This window comes from Sminthopsis crassicaudata, chromosome 2 (genome assembly GCF_048593235.1).
Source record: "Sminthopsis crassicaudata isolate SCR6 chromosome 2, ASM4859323v1, whole genome shotgun sequence".
NCBI lineage: Eukaryota > Metazoa > Chordata > Mammalia > Dasyuromorphia > Dasyuridae > Sminthopsis > Sminthopsis crassicaudata.
The window spans coordinates 22,712,140-22,728,999 of NC_133618.1; the positions used below are offsets into that span (position 1 = coordinate 22,712,140).

The 16,860-nt window shown below is 35.4% G+C and overlaps 1 protein-coding gene across 1 annotated transcript in view; it reads right to left on the minus strand.

The window, feature by feature from the left end:
- CTNNA2 (catenin alpha 2) overlaps window positions 1-16,860 on the minus strand; it is a 1,514,496-nt gene that overhangs the window by 70,740 nt on the left and 1,426,896 nt on the right. The window contains 1 exon segment of the mRNA XM_074285480.1: window positions 928-1,109. Coding sequence (XP_074141581.1) covers window positions 928-1,109 — 182 coding nt within the window.

Here is a 16,860-nt window from a genome sequence, read left to right on the forward strand (position 1 = left end):
GAAACAAATACAAAATATGGTGCCCTCTACCAGAGGGCAGAGGACCGGCTTCAAACTTTGTCTCTGGAACTCAATATTTGTGTCATTTGAATTTTAATGTCCTTGATCTTCATTTCCTCGACAATAAAATGAAGGAGTTTACATAGATGGCTTCTGAAATCCCTTCTAACTCTATTTCTATGAATTTTGTAATCTGTATTTATATAGCTATATAAGGCTGAGAGACCCATTTGCTTCTCTCATAAATATATGGAATACTATAGGCATCATTAGCCCCATTGTACAGATTTTAATACTGAGGCCCATAAAGATGAGTTGACTTGTTCATGGTCACATAACTAAACAAATCTCAGAGGAAGCATTTGACTCCAAGCTTTCTTGATGTTGTGGATAAACATTCAGTTCTGTGCATCATACAAATCAATAGACATTTATTAAATGATTATTATGGGTCAAGACAAGTGCTAAGTGCTGGGAAGACAAAGAAAGCACAATAAAAGATTTTCCCTGCCCTTAAGGAGCTTTAATGGTGGAACGCAATGGAAATAAAAGTCTGTTTCTGTAGTCATAAAAATCCATAAATTGTGATGGAGATCCCTCAAAAAAACCTTGAGGGGGAGGAGTCCCCATTCTTACCTTTGTTTAAGAAATTTAATTGGCCGGTTGAGCTGACATTATCAGGCCAAGAAGAAATGAATGTAACTGTTCTATACCCAATAGAGGTTAAATACCCCTATTTATTTATTTATTACTATTACCCTATTTATTATTTTGGCAAAAGTAATGCTATCTAATTGAAGAGGTTGTTCTGCTAGACCTGGCTGACTGGCACGATGCTAATTGACAAGTCGGTCAGCCAACTCCACGGAGGAGACATGCTATCTCGGATATCCCCCAATCTTTGATTAGAATGGCGTGTGCCCTTACCTCGTAAAGTCTGTCATTTCCATCATGATCATACACATCTGCTTGGCCAGGACAATGATATCATTGCCACTGTCATCCCATTTAGCCACCTCGGCATCCAGCTTGCTCTTCTCCTGATGGAAGATTTCCACCTGTTCTGCTATTTTTGCCTTTTCCTCTTGGGGTAGCTGAGCCATGATGGCCTGTGTGGGATTCAGAAAAATAGAAAATGTGAATAGGAAGCAAGGAAACCCAGACGGACTCTTTTTTTTTTTTTTTCTGTAAATAGTCAAGGAGAGTTTAAAAAGTGATAATGTTCTCTCAGAGCCATAGCTAGGGTAAGGCAGTCAACCCTGTGCCCCAGAGTAGAAAATTAGGAACTATTTTCTCTCCAGACTACCATATTGCCTAGGGAAGTAACCTTCTCCTAGGGGAGTTTCTCTCATTTGTCAATTTAAATCTCATACTTTAAGCTTTTATTCTATCCCTCCTCCCTGTGCCTACCCACCAACCATGTCCCTGCTAAACTGATAAACTGCTGGTACCTAAGTAAGGACATTTCTTACCTCATGTGCAGAAGTAGCTAACTTTGGCTTTGTATTTATTCAGTGAGTTAGTCATCAAACATTAAAACTATCTATGTGCCAGACACTGCACTCAACACCGGCCATACAAAGAAAGGCAAAGGCGTTTGCTGTACACTCTAATAGGGTAGAAAATATATAAATAACTAGCCATCTGCATCAGATAGATGGTAGATGATAGCTACATAGATAGATATGCATATGTCATATATATGAATGTATCCTATAAAATAATAATAAATAGCTAATTTTATATAGCAGATATTTTGCTAAGTACTTAAAAATTATTATCTCATTTGATCCTTACAATAACCCTGAGAGAAAGGTACTATTGTGACACCTATTTTACAGATAAGGAAAATGAGGCTGAAAGAGACTAAGTTCTGACCCAGAATCCCACTGTCTCTGAGGAAGGATTGAAATGTAAGTGAATTAGTTCCTCTGGAAAATACTGATTTTCTATAGTGATAAAATACAGCAACCACTAGGCCACTTCAATCCAAACAATCCCTGGCCACATCAGAAATGGAGGCCAAATATAAACCCTCTACCACATAATAGTCCTGGATAATACATGCGCAAAATCAAAAGGGCCCAAAGTGGCCATCCAAATTCTCAGTAACAAGGCTGCTCATTTTCTTTGATTATATCTGTTAAAAATGAGTCTATTTAAGTCATTTCTTTATATTTGGTCTTGGCAAAGTTTCACCAGATGAAAAGAGTTAAGCTCCTTCAACCTGAAGTGTGTTTGAGGAAGAAGAGAATAGAAAGAAGGTGTATTGAAATACTGAATAGGGAATTCAAACCATAATCAAATGGATAAGCTATTAACTAACTAAATAACTAAATAAAGACTAGGTACCTTAGTGAAATGACTTCGGAATTTCTTGTCAAACAAGGGTTCTTTACCAGAGTCTCCAGTACAGGGACATTTAGTGGAATGTATGTGTTTGGTGGGATGTCAGGGGGGCTATTGTCAAAGTTGAATGTAAGCCATCCAAGAACTTATTGTTATTATCACTTAGTCATTTTGAATCCTTTCTGAACTTCATGACAGTCATGTTTTCTTGCCAAAGAAATTGGAGTGATTTGTCATTTCCTTTCCTAGCACATTTTATAGATGAAGAAACTGAAGCAGGAAAATGTTGTGATTTTTTTCAGGATCACACACTTAGTAATTGATTGTAGCCAGATTTGAATTCAGATCTTTCTGATACCTTCTATCTACTGGATAACCTAGCTTCTTCATAGATACATGCATAAAGAAATATCACAGAAAAACATAAAGATGATAAATACAAAGAAATTAAGTATGTAGTGGTGGTGGTTTTGGTGGTAGTGGTAGTAGAAATAAGAATAGTAGGAGTAGTAGGAGTAGTATAGTTTTATAGTAGAAATAAGAGTAGTAGAATAGTAATAGAGTAGTAGTAATTGTAGAGTAATAAAATAGGAGTAGTACAATAGTAGGAATAATAGGAGGAGAAGGAGTAGTTTAGGATTAGAAGTAGTGTAGTAATAGTAGTATGATAGGAGTAGTAGGAGTAATATAGTATAGTAATAGAATTATAATAACAATAGTAGGAGTGGTATAGTAGTATAGTAGAAGTAAGAGTAGTAGAATAGTAGAGTAATAGTAACTGTAGAGTAGTAAAAATAGGAGTAGTGCAGTGGTAGGAGTAGGAATAATAGGAGGAATAGTAGTTTAGGATTAGAAGTAGTATAGTAATAGTGGTATAATAATGATAGTAGGAATAGTATAGTAGTAGTAAGAGTTGTAGAGTAGTAGTTGTAGTAAAAGTAGGAGTAGTATAGTAGCAGTACTAGGAATAATAAGAGAAGAAAGTAAGAGAAGGAGGAAGAAGAGGAAGAATGGCATAGTAGTAATGGTATAGTAGTAGTAGTAGTAGTAGTAGTAGTAGTAGTAGTAGTAGTAGTAGTAGTAGTAGTAGTAGTAGTACTAGTTGGTGGTGGTAGTGTAGAATACTTCTTGATGTTATTAGGGAAGGGAATAAAGGAGGGAACCAATAGGACAGTATCAACAAAAAAATTTCCACAGAAGGTTGAATTAGAACTTTGTCTTAAAGGAATAGAGGGACTTTGGGAGAGGAATGTGAAGAGGGAGTACATTCCAGACATCAAAGAAACTCCAGTGAAAAGGCTTAGAAACAGGAGATTAATAGTAGGATGCCAATTTATTTTTATTTTTAATTTTTTTTTTGCTGGATCTCTGTGTGAAGGTGTAAGGCAAGAAAAGGAAAATGTTAGATTAGGACCAGCTGATGAATGAAGGCTTTGAAAGCTAAACAGAAGAGTTTATATTGATTTATTGTGGTTTTCCTGGAAACAATAGGTAGCCACTGGATGTGAATAAGGGAGTCAGATGTGGGAATCATATATTATTTAAATGATTTAAGCTTCACAGGGAAATAGAGAATGGGGCAGTGGAATTAGAAATATCCTTAAGAGACATGGGCTCAACTAATTAGTCTTTCTGATGATTACTATCTATTCTGATATTGAGTAAGTTAGTTAAATTCCCTTGACTTCAGTTTTGTCGTCAATAAAAAAGGGGGAATTAGCCTAGATTACTTCCATGGTGCTTTTCAGCTCAGTCTATGATCCTGGACAAGTCAATTCTTGTGGGACTCAGTTCTCTCATCTGTGAAATGGGGATGGGAAAAGTGGTCAGAAAAAAAACCAAAAAACAAAAAACAAAAACAAAACAAAACAAAAGAACCATTTGGGAGAACTAGGATCTACAGGAAATTAGCCATCAACACATAACAAATGATGATACCAATAGTAATTACAAAGTACAAGTACTGAAGTAAACAGGAAGGGTAAAAGTCGGTTTTTGACAGGAAGAGTTGGGTAGGGCAGATATACAACATGGTTGAGTAGAAAGCATTGGATTTGAAGTGCAAACATTAGCTCATTCTTTTGTCTATCATGAGGTGAGAAGGAAGTAATGTTTTATTTAATGTTGGCAGGTTATAGATCATAAGATAATAGATTTAGAATTAGAAGAGGATCTAGAGGCCATGTTGTATAACTTTCTTGTGTTATGCTTAAGGAAACTGAGGCCCACAAATCACATAAGCAAGAAGTATCCAAGTCATAGACAAATAAGACTATATTATTATATCATGATACCTCATTAACTCCATAGCCTAAAATATTCACTAAGGCTTCTTTTTCTTCATGGGATTTGCAACAACTGTTTACATTGAGATTATTCAGAGTACCACTCTTAATCACAAAGTCTTCATTAGGATGATTGAAGGGTCAACTAGCAAACTCACTGCAATAATTCCCTTCCCTAATCTATGACAATGATTTGTATCATCTGATATAATATTTAATTACAGGCTTTCCTACAGAATCCCTCTCTTCAAAGCTCAAAAAGCATGTCATCTCCTCCAGAAAGCTTTGCCTGGTCCCATATTTGTTAGTGTTCTCTCTCTTTTGTCTCAAGATCTCATGATCTTGCAAAAACTCATGAATTTAGATATTTTATTTTCCTGGCAGAATGTGTATTATTTGAAGGCAGTTATTTTGTGTTTGTTTCTTCGACCTTTTATATCACCAAAGCATCATGGAGGGTGGTTTGGGGGTGAGTTACAAAATGTGTATCTCAAATACCTAATGTATAGTAGGTCCTTAAATGTTTATTGAATTGAATTGCATATTTTATAATTTTCAAATAAGCAAGTTTTAACTCCCAACCAATGAGTCATCCCCTTCAGGACAAGGATCATCTTTTCATTTAATCCATATTTGTGGGCTTATAGACAGTACTCATTAGGCACTTACAAGGTTGCTAATTTGATAACATTAGGTCGTAGTTCAGGAATAAAGTCAGGAACAGCCAAGCTGACAAGTCTTTTGACTCACTTTTTATTCACTACTAATTTTTCCTCTGATGGATTCAAAAAAACACAAGGGGAATTTACGGACATTGTCCAAAATGCTCCAAGAAATCATTCTGAATGAAATTCCTGAGAAATTGAGTTTCGCACCAGGAAATCTGGAGGATTCGAGGAGTCCTCACCCCATATAATGTACTTAATGATCTGTGGCTTAGATACAAATGTTATTACATTTTATTTTATTAATATCACTTTTATTGAATAAGAGTTTTTTTCCACTGAATATAGTTAAAATGTTCTTGCCTTTTAAAGATTCATAATTGACCTTTCCCAAAACTGAAATTAGAAAAAAAAAAAAAAAAAGGTTATCTATAAACAGTAGATCACAAACTGGGGAATTTTGCAAGTTAATCAAATTAAAATGCAAGACATGAGTTTTAATTAGGGTTTATCATTGTAACTCAGCATTTTGAAATGTTAACACATTAAAGTCATTCTGTCTAAAATTTTTTGATATATATAATAATTCAGACAACAATCAAACTAAGTGAAACAGAAAATGTTTATTCCTTGGACTTAAGAGAATATGAGAATGTTAGTTTTTTTTTTTTTTTTTTTTTTTTTTTTTTTTTTTTTTTTTTTTTTCCCATGACCAGAAGAAAATAAAACTGGTCAGCATTTCTTCTCAATATTATGGGCATTCTGGAAGTGCCTCCAAATATTCATAATATCCAAATAATGATCACAGGCAAATGGGGATTTAGCGCTTCTCAGATTTTTAGCAGCAATAGCAACTTACACAAGTTTTGTATTTTTTGCTGCTCCCAGGAAGACAGTCTTTCCATATCGAAATACTAATTTTTTTTTTTATGTTTAGTATTGTGAATAAGGTAGATTAAAGGAAGGTGGAAATCAATTATATCTCTGAACAAAGAAGAAGAAACTTCCAAGAACAGGGAGGTCACAGTCCCACTGTATTCTGTTATAATAAGAACGGAATTGGATTCCTAGGGTCAGTTCAAGGATCCAGGCTGACATTTAGGAAGGACACTGACCAAAAAAAAAAGATAATCTGGGATGAGGAAATTATCAGGTTGAAGGATCTTATGTCCTAACCATATGATCACTGGTTAAAGAAGCTGAGTTTATTTAGCCAAGAAAAAGGATGTTCTGGTGTAGCTGCAACAGTGATAACTCTCTTCAAATATTTTACAAGCTGTCATGAGACAGAAGGATGTGACCCATTCTCTTTGACTCCAGAGAGCAGAACTAACAGCAATGGGCAGAAGAACATGAATATTTAAGCTTGATTTCAGGCATATAATTTTTAAAGCAATATTTTCATAACAAAACTATTTATTTCTGAGTAGAATAGTATTTTCCCTCATTGTAAGTCTTCAGGCAAAGACTAGAGGACCATTAATCAGACATGACATATTAGGGATTTCTTTTCAGTTACACTTTAGATTAGAAGATTTTTGAGTAGGCCCTTAAAACTCTCAAAATTCTGTCAAGGAAGATAAGATCCAGAACCAAGTGCTACTGATTCCTTATTTGTCTGGTATTTAAAATACATGATATCTGTCAATTGCTACGCTTGAATCCACTACTTATTGCTCATTGATTGACTACACATTTGTATGAATAGACAATGTCAAACTCTGATAAATTTGTTTGCTTTTTTTTAAAAAATGGGGTATTCATTAGATGGAGGGATACTCTCTGTATTTAAATCAGTTGTCATCCTACCTTATGCCTTATATCTAGAACTTTTATCTTTGTCTTGAGAGTGGTGTAGTGAAAAGAAGTGGGAGCCCAGAGTACTGGGTTCTTAGTCCAGCTCTTTTAATTCCCTGGCTAAGTGAATAAATCACTCGATTTATTCCTCTTGTCCTTAATTAACTTCTACATTTCTAAAATGAGAATTCTGAACTGGGTTATCTCCAGAGCCCCTTCTAGCTCTCACATTCTATAGTACACATGGAAGGCAGATGGGAAGAATAGAGAATATTTTTTCCTCATAACAATACATGTGTTTTATTGCAAAGAGCCCTCATCTAATCCTCTTAGTCAAAGAGGGAACTATAAATGATACTTCTTCATTTCTTCCAAATGTAATCTTTCATTGCTCTTTTTGGGAGTTCCTTTAAAAAAAATTTATCTGATTCTACCCGGGAGGTCAGGTTCAGGAGCCAAGGAAAAATAAAATCCTCTCCCAAATGCTAACAATTCAAAATATTTTTTGGGATTTGGGGTGTATTCTGATTGGTTATCAATAGCATACATCCAAAGGAGGATTGTATTGCCCAACTGCTGGTTAAAATATTTGGTTTTCAATGATCTCTTGTCAAGAATAATGTTCAGCTCTATAAGCCATATAAAATAAAATAAGAGAAGAGATAAAATTCTACTACTGCCTTCCTTACATAAATACATATATGAATAAATAAAAGATTTAATAAATAGATACATGAATTAATGAAGAAATAGCTAAATGAATGAATGAATGGATAGCTAAATAATGAATAGATAGATAGATAGATAGATAGATAGATAGATACATAGATAGATAGATAGATAGATAGATACACAGATACATAGATACATAGATACATAGATAGATAGATAGACAGATAGATAGATAAAGTAAGTAAAAAGCATGAAAGACAAGTACTAAGACCTTCAGAATAGGCAAAGTATGCTGACTATGTCCAGGGAAGGACATTTTTTTTTTTCTACATGAGTATAAAATGGGAGGGAACATAGCATATTGGCACAAAATGTTGAACTTGAATTCGGGAAACTCTAGGCTAAAATTTCACATCTGAGATTTATCAGTTGAATGATTTTGGGCAAATTATGAATTCTGATGACCTCCAATTTTCTCATTTGCAAAATGAGTATAATAATACCCATAGCACTGGCCAAATAAGGTTGTTATTTGGCTCAAATGAGATCAGATATGTGGAAAAGACTGTAAACTATCGATTTTATTATATTATTCATGTCAGTAAAGAAACAAAAAAAATGTCTAATTTCTCATCCTCCAAAAAGGAAGAGAATTATTTTGTTAGTTGAATATTTTACTTTTCAATGAGCTCTTTAGACATAATAGGAACATAGTCTAAAAAACAACCACGCACACACATGCAGAGCCCACATTATTTTTTCAAGGCCAATTTTTTCTGTCAGTGAATAGGATCTTCACAGCGTGTTGAGTTCTATCGCCCCTAGAATCTCTGCCTTCTTTCTTTAAGTATTGGAAAGGCTATTATGAGAAAGAAGGATTATGCTTGTTCTATTTGGCTCAAGAGGGCAGAGATACAAAAGCTAGGACATTCAGAAATGCCAATTTACGTTTAATGCCAAGGGGGGAAAATTCTAACAATTGGAAGTATCTCACAGTGGGATGGGCTACCTTTGAAGCTTGAGTATTCTTTGAAGGCGGTAAGTAAATATAATTTGACCACTTGTCAGGCGAATTAGGGGGCATCTTTTTCTTCCATAGGGTGAAGTAGAAGGATTATTAAAGGCCTGTTGAAAAAGGGGAATCAGCTCTTACTGTCTCATAAGAGTCAACTGTTAAAATTTAATTATTAGCATTTAAATTTTGGCAACCAAAAATAGTATAAATCAGAGCCTGATTTATTATTGTGTTGATTTTCTGGACTTAAGAAAGTGATGGAGAAAAATGTTTATAATACAAATTAAATGTAAAATTGTGTAGTGTGTACTTTTTCGAGAGCTGGTCATTAAATGTTGTATTGGCTGCACACAACTCAAAATTTGTATGATATTAAATTCACGTGAAAGTTTAGGATCACACTGTCACATGCAAATATACCTAAATCAATCTGGAGCTACTATCAGGTAGTTTTATAGCTTCAGAACTCCTCTTGAATCCCTCTCTCTCCTATGAAGACAGAGACTTCAGCTAGTTTCAACCAAGGATCCAAACATCCTTGGGACACAATGAACAAGAAAATCATCCCAAAACCAGTGACAAGGGTAAAGGGAAGCTGTCAACAAACATTGCAGGAATAGAGTAGCTCGGCAGAATGAATAAGAGACAAGCTTATAAGAGAACTGTCTTGTTCAGAGGCACTACACATAAATCCTGATTGAATGCTGGCAGCAACCAGGTCATCAGCACAGAAGATCATCATTCTGAGTTTGATAGTCAGACTGTCTACTGCCAAAAAGGACATGAAAATTGGGGCATGGTGGGGCCAGCCTGAAATCATTGCTACTGAGGATGTTGAGGCCAGTCAATCAGTTGAATAGCATTAAGCACTACTAAGGATGTGTCACTGTGCTAAGAGCCAGGAAAAAAAAAAAAAAAAAAAAAAAAAAAGAGGAGTAAAACACTCCTGCCCTCAAGGAGTTTACAGTTTAATAGGGAGCAATATATTTAAAAACAACTGTATCAATGGGATAAATGCAGGATCAATTGGAGCATTACTCCACTAATATTATTAAGGAGGACTGAGGAAGGCTATTTGTAGAAGGTAGAGCTCTGCTGAGAACTTGAAATCAGAGAGGTTGGAGTATCACTTGAGTTCAACACTTCTGAGTTGAGAGGGGTAAGTCAATCACCTTCCACTAAGTTAAACATTAAGTAATAGATCCCTGGGATTGAGGAAATCATAGGTATTGTCTAAGGAGAAAAGAAGTGTCCCATATTTGTAATTACAACTTGGGCAAGACAGGGCCATATACTCAGAAAGATAGAAGGGAGGAAAGGAAAGGAGATGAGAAGAGAGGAGAAGAGAGAAAAAAGGAAAAAGGAAAAAGGGAAAGAAAAAGGAAAAAGGGAAAGGAAAAGGAAAAAAGGAAGGAAAAAGGAAAAAATGGAAGGAAAAAAGGAAAAAGGGAAGGAAAAAGGAAAAAGGGAAGGGAAGTATAAAAGGTAGTAAGAAAGAAAAAAAGAAGGGAAGAAGAAAGAAAAGAAATGAGGAAAGAAGTAATGAAAGCTAAGTAATGGAGGGAGGGAGTAATGAATGGAAGGGGCAAGGGAAGTAGGAAGAAAGTAAAAAAAAAGAAGCAAAAAAGAAAAACAGAAGAGAGAAGAAAGAAAAAAGAAACAAAAGAAAAAGGAAGGAGGGAAAAAGGAAGAAAAATGAGAGAAAAATGGAGAGAGAGAAAAAAAAAATGTGTGAGTAATCCTTTATAAGATGTAAGACTTCTAGAAGAGGCTCTGCTGCTCAATAACAAGCTAGTAGAAGAAGTAATAGTTCCAAAATTTTCTCCAAAGCATGGGCAGATTTAAGACCTATTGTGATTGGCTTTTACTCTAGTTCATTCACCTGACATTCAGTGCTTATCACTGATCTAAATGTTCTCAAATCCTAGGAATAGGAATGGATTTAGAAATAGATGTAGTAATTACTTATGTGGTCTTGTATTTTTAATTGAAGGGAAGCAGGAGAAAGCTGACCCTCTCCAATTTAAATTTCTATTATTCTATATTACTCATTTGATTTTCTGAACTTTTCTAGTCAGCCTGATCCAAAGAAAACAGAGTCAGATCTAGGTCTGAATTGGGCCTTTTACTATCCATGTGACCTTAGGCAAGTCACTTCACCTATGTTAGTTTCCTTCTTTGTAAAATGTCAGGGTTGGACTGACAGGGTTGCTATTGTTGAGTCTTGACCAACTCTTTGTATGCCCATTTGGAGTTTTCTTGACAAAGATAGTGGAGTGATTTTCCATTTTCTTCTCCAGCTCATTTTACAGAGGAGAAAACAGACTAACAAGTTGGGATAAATAACCAATAAGCTCTCTTCCATCTCTAAACTTCTTATCCTATAACTTGGGCCCCTGCCTCAAGTATGATTTTAAAGCATTTCCTAATTGAATGTACTTTTTGTTTTTGATGTGTTTGGACCCTGGAAAAGACAACTTATTGAGATTATCAATTAGCACCTAAAAGCTAGGTCAGGTAGAAAGGGGAAGCAGAAGTGATGCTTTGGAAGAAAAAGAAAAAAAATAAACAAACAAACAAACAAATAAATAAATAAATGAATAAATAAATAAAAGAATTAATGAGTAAATAAATAAATAAATAAATAAATAAAAGTTGAGAGGCAGTCAATACAAAAGTCATTGACACAGGCACATTTTACCAACTTTACAGTTTTTTCCAAGTCAACCTAACTCCATGATCACAGAGTCCATCTTCAAGCTCATGCCCCTATAAGCAATTAAAGGCATCATCTTATGTCCAACTTAACAGTATCAATCCCCCATCTCTGGCTTGACATGATATAATTGCATTGCTAAAATTAGGCTGATTCAATAACAAATGCCTTCTGTTCCAAGTTAATTATACAGACCACATGAAGGACCTCAAAGCTATTCAAAGCAACTCAGCAAATTTGGAATTCTACTCCCTCTATCACTTTTGCTGACATTATATTTAGGTAAAAACATCTAAGTAATAAAAAAAAAAATCAGTCTCTGTTTAGTAGATAACAGGGTTGCCAAACATGGCAATCAATAAGAAACTATAAACTTTTTGAAGGCAAGAACTAAGTTTTACTTTGATTTTTGATGCTATTTTGATTTCTATTTTGGTCATGTTCTCAGTGCCAGGAATAGTGTGTGACTTATAGTTAATTTTAATTGCATTACATTGCATTGGGCTGAATTGAATTGAACTGCTATGTGATGTGAGTAATATGGACTTCATACAATCAATTTAGGACATTATTTGTTTGCTTTGGCAGTGGAGTTAATCAAAACTCTTTCAGAACATCATAGAATTTTGAACTACAAAACATAATTTAATCCAATTTTGTTGAGGGATGTAGAAGACCCTTACCCAAAATGAGTACTCAGAGATCACTCAGTAGGAGGCAGAAAAGTTGTTTATTGAAAACCTCCAGAGGATGAGCCGTCCCGTCCCATCGTGAAATAAGAAAGAGAAAACTCATGGTAGGAGGGGCTAAAGAAGTAATAAAGATACATAGCTTTTATACAAGAGATTACATCACAATTAAGAGAGCATTGAGAAGGGGAGGGGGAGATATCTAATTGGTTGTTGCTATTTGGAGAGATTAGAATGGAAGGTTTCTGTTCAATAGTTGGAGAGTATTCAGAAATAGGTATGCTCTGTCCTAATTGAATTTTAAACATTGGTGCCAAAGGCAGATTAGAACCGAATACTTGGCTTCCCTGATTCTAAAGGGAATCTTGAGTCAGATCTTCAAACTTCAGATTACTGAGCTGACGGCATTTAATAACCTAAATATTGATAACATTAAACAAGGATAAATGTCATCATTTCTGGTTAAGTAAATATATCTAAAGTTTTAAGTAAATATTGGCTTGCACACACCTTAAGCAGGTCACAGAGACATAGAAATAATTTTTTAAAAATACAGAAAAAGAATTTAAACATTCCTGTAAGTTCTTCACTTTATCTCTCCATTCTACAGAACTATAAATCCACTACTATTTCTTCTATGTAATGCTAATAGCCTTATGATGATCCCAAAATATTTGAGGAAAAAATACTGATTCTCCTTGAAGAATCAAGGATATGGAACTAAGTCATGGTCTACCAAAACTGACCGGTCAATGCATCCAAACTAGAGCTCAAAGCAGTAAATCCAACCACCAGTTTGTTCAGTATTATGTTTGATCTTGCACAATTCGTTTGGCGAGCCCCACCTCCTTATTTTCCATTTTGGGAAATTATTTGGTCTTCAGCATGATTTAACCAAATTGTATCTTTGTAAAGACAGGAAGCAATTGGTATAAATGAAGGTTTCCACTAGACTGACTTTATAGATTGATTATTTTCCTGTTTTTCAGTTGTAGCCTCAAGAAAGCCCTTATTTTAATCAGCTTTCTAGTTTTTAAGTTTCTGTTATAAAGAAACAAAAAGATATTATGGAAAGAATCCTACTTGGATTTGGAGTCAGAGGACCTGTGTTCAAATCCCATTTCTTCTGCTCCTATAAATTTGTGAGCCAGGATAGTGTCCTTCACCTCACTAGTCTCAGTTTCCTAATCTGTAAAATTCAAATAATATAGCTAACAATAACTAATCTATAATATTGCAGTGAGAACTGAGATATGAGAAAAATGTTTTGTAATCTTTAAAACGTTCTGCAATTGTGAGCTATCATTATTATATGCATGACTAAATAAATGACTTCTCTAGGGATGGATTTGCTCATATGTAGAATGAGGGGTATGGAAAAGATGACTTCTCTAGTGTTTTCCAGCTCTTAATCTGTGTTACTATCTAGCTGACAGCCAATTTCTTTGCTTTTCTTTTTACTTCCTGACTTCCTTCCTGACTTCCTTCCTTTCTTTCCCTCCCTCCCTCCCTCCCTCCCTCCCTCCCTCCCTCCCTCCCTCCCTCCCTCCCTCCCTCCCTCCCTCCCTCCCTCCCTTCCTTCCTTCCTTCCTTCCTTCCTTCCTTCCTTCCTTCCTTCCTTCCTTCCTTCCTTCCTTCCTTTCTTTCTTTCTTTCTTTCTTTCTTTCTTTCTTTCTTTCTTTCTTTCTTTCTTTCTTTCTTTCTTTCTTTCTTTCTTTCTTTCTTTCTTTCTTTCTTTCTTCCTTCCTTTCTTTCTTCCTTTCTTTCTTCCTTTCTTTCTTCCTTTCTTTCTTTCTTTTGGAAATTGGGCTTACGTTACTTGCCCAGGATCATACAGCCAGGAAGTATTAAGTGTCTAAGGCCAAATTTGAACTCGGATGCTCCTGACTTCAGGGCTGGTGCTCTATCTACTGTGCCACCTAGCTACTCCACAACATACAATATTTGAAGGTCCTCTCTGGTTTTATTTGTCATTTGAGTATGTGTCCACTAAAATTTTAATTCAGAATGTTTATACTAGCAAGTAGAAGATGAGAATGGTAAGGTGAATTTCTGGATGAGATCTGAAGGTAAACTATAAACCCATGTCTAGAGGCAGCAAGTATAATGAGGAGGGGTGAATAATAACTAGCATTTATATAGTGCTATAAAGTTTGTTCAGCACTTTGAACATATTATTTTACTAAATCTAAATGCTATGTCATTTGATTTGAACAAAGTGGAAGACAATGGGTCAGTAAGTTAATCATAGGATAATGCATGCACATCTTTAGGATTGGAAGGGATCTTAGACGCTACAAAATTCAATGTTCTCTTTTTGCAAATTGTAGAGGGCTGAAACTCTGAAAAGGTATGCTTGAATCAGACAGCAGAACACTTAAGGCTAATTATCTATTTGATGTGAGATAATGGCTCTATATACATATTTAGATAAGATGGCTGATGTGAGGGAAATCCTCACCATTGGTGCTTGCTGAATGTTCCATAATGAGATAATCTTAGGCCAGGACTGGAGGGCTGGGGGAGAGAAGTCAGAGTCACTTGATGGAAGGATGAGAAGGAGAGAGGGTAGAGACTCTGGACTCCAGAATCAAGGATACATCTTTGACAAGCTGCATGGCAGCTTGCCTGCCTCCTTCACTTCTCCCCCTAAAAACAAAGAACTTTGATTAATCTTGACTCTGACTAATCCTGAGGCCCTCCAGGGAGCTAGTCTGGACATTATAGCAAATGAAAGATTGTTTTTACTATGGTCACATTAATATATATTAATATAACAGAGGTAATGCTTGAGACTAGATTTCCTGGCTCTAAAAGTTAAGCGCTTTCAGGGTACCATTAACTCTCAAAAGAATGAGAATGAAGAATGACCTGAAAGTCTGTAGAGAATTGGACCAGGATAGAGATATCATAGAATCCACATATCGTTTAGATTTTAAAGAAAAGGGATAAAGGTTATTGGGCATGAAAAAAAAATCACTTACTCTGATTCTGTATATTACAAAGACTCAAAGAAAGATTGTAGAGTCTTACAGTCTATATGAGGCTGAATAGAGTGGATAGGGGTATAAAGGAGCTTGTTCAGAATCCAAGAATCCACAGCACATGCAAAGAGAGCCAAGAATTATGAAGATGGCTTGGGCTTGAGAAAAATAGAAATGATCCAAATAGAAATGAAAAGGTGGAAAGTGATAGTAAAGTCATGTAGTTTTCAGCAAGTATAGAACAGTTTGAAGGCAATAGATTTATAGTGACATATTGACAGTGTGAGAGTGATATACTATAGTCGACTAGAGTCAAGTCAACTCAACAAGTATTTATTAAGACAGTTAATTGTTATGGAATAATAGAAGGGAAAACCAATCTCTGCCCTCAGTGAGCTCAGGCATCTCATAGAGGGAGAGTTGAAATCAGGATAACCTGGCATATGGAGGGAGAGTTGAAGTGGAACAGCATTCCATATAAAGAGATGGACAACATAATGGAAATCCATTGAAAAAGGATAGGTAGAGTAAGAAAGTTGAGTCCAGTGTAACTGGATCATAGAGTACAAAAGTGAAAGCATTGTATAAGGGATATAGAATAGGGTAGAAATAGATATAATTAAATGGCTTTAAAGTCAAACAGAAGTTTTTTTATTGATTAGGGTTTCAGAATTTCAGAAAGTCCTGGAGAGACTTAAATGAACTGATGCTGAGTAAAATGAGCAGGACCAGGAGATCGTTGTATATTTCAACAACAATACTATATGATGATCAATTCTGATGGACATGGCCCTCTCCAACAACGAGATGAACCAAATCAGTTCCAACAGAGCAGTAATGAACTGAACCAGCTACACCCAGCGAAAGAACTCTGGGAGATGACTATGAACCACTACATAGAATTCCCAATCCCTCTATTTTTGTCTGCCTGCATTTTGGATTTCCTTCACAGGCTAATTGTACACTATTTCAAAGTCCAATTATTTTTGTATAGCAAAACAACTGCTTGAACATGTATACATATATTGTTCTTAATTTATACTTTAACATATTTAACATGTACTGGTCCACCTGCCATCTGGTTGGGGGGGAGGGGAAAATTGGGACAAAAGGTTTGGCAATTGTCAATGCTGTAAAATTACCTATGCATATATCTGGTAAATAAAAACTCTAATTAAAAAAAAAAAAGAGTTGAATAGTTGGTCAGAAGGATATCACAAGAGTCTTATTGCTAGTGCTGAGATAGCACTGTCTTGCTTTGTCCATACACAGTTAGGGGTCCTCGTTTAAGGTGACAGTCAGAAGGCAAGAAAAATCACTAGCTCTTTAGAGCTTGCATGTAAAGTGAAGTGGGGACCTTCCTCACAATACCAGGGCAAAAATAGTGCTTGTCGTCAGTCCAGAGCAGAACACAGACCAATATAGTAATAACCATCTCTCATTGGATGAGGCCCCTTTGAAAGAACTGAAAACTTAAACATTCTTAGAAGTACCTCTGGAAACAACTGCATAAAATCCCTGATACTATGGCATTGCACCCTCTACCTGGGAAACAGAGCTCTACTTTAACAAAGAGTTAAAAGTCAAATAATAGGCTGGAAGGAAGAGCAAACAACAGAAAAAGATTCTGACCATTATTACAGTGATAAAAAAGATCAAAACAAATGATCAGAAGAAGATAATGAAGT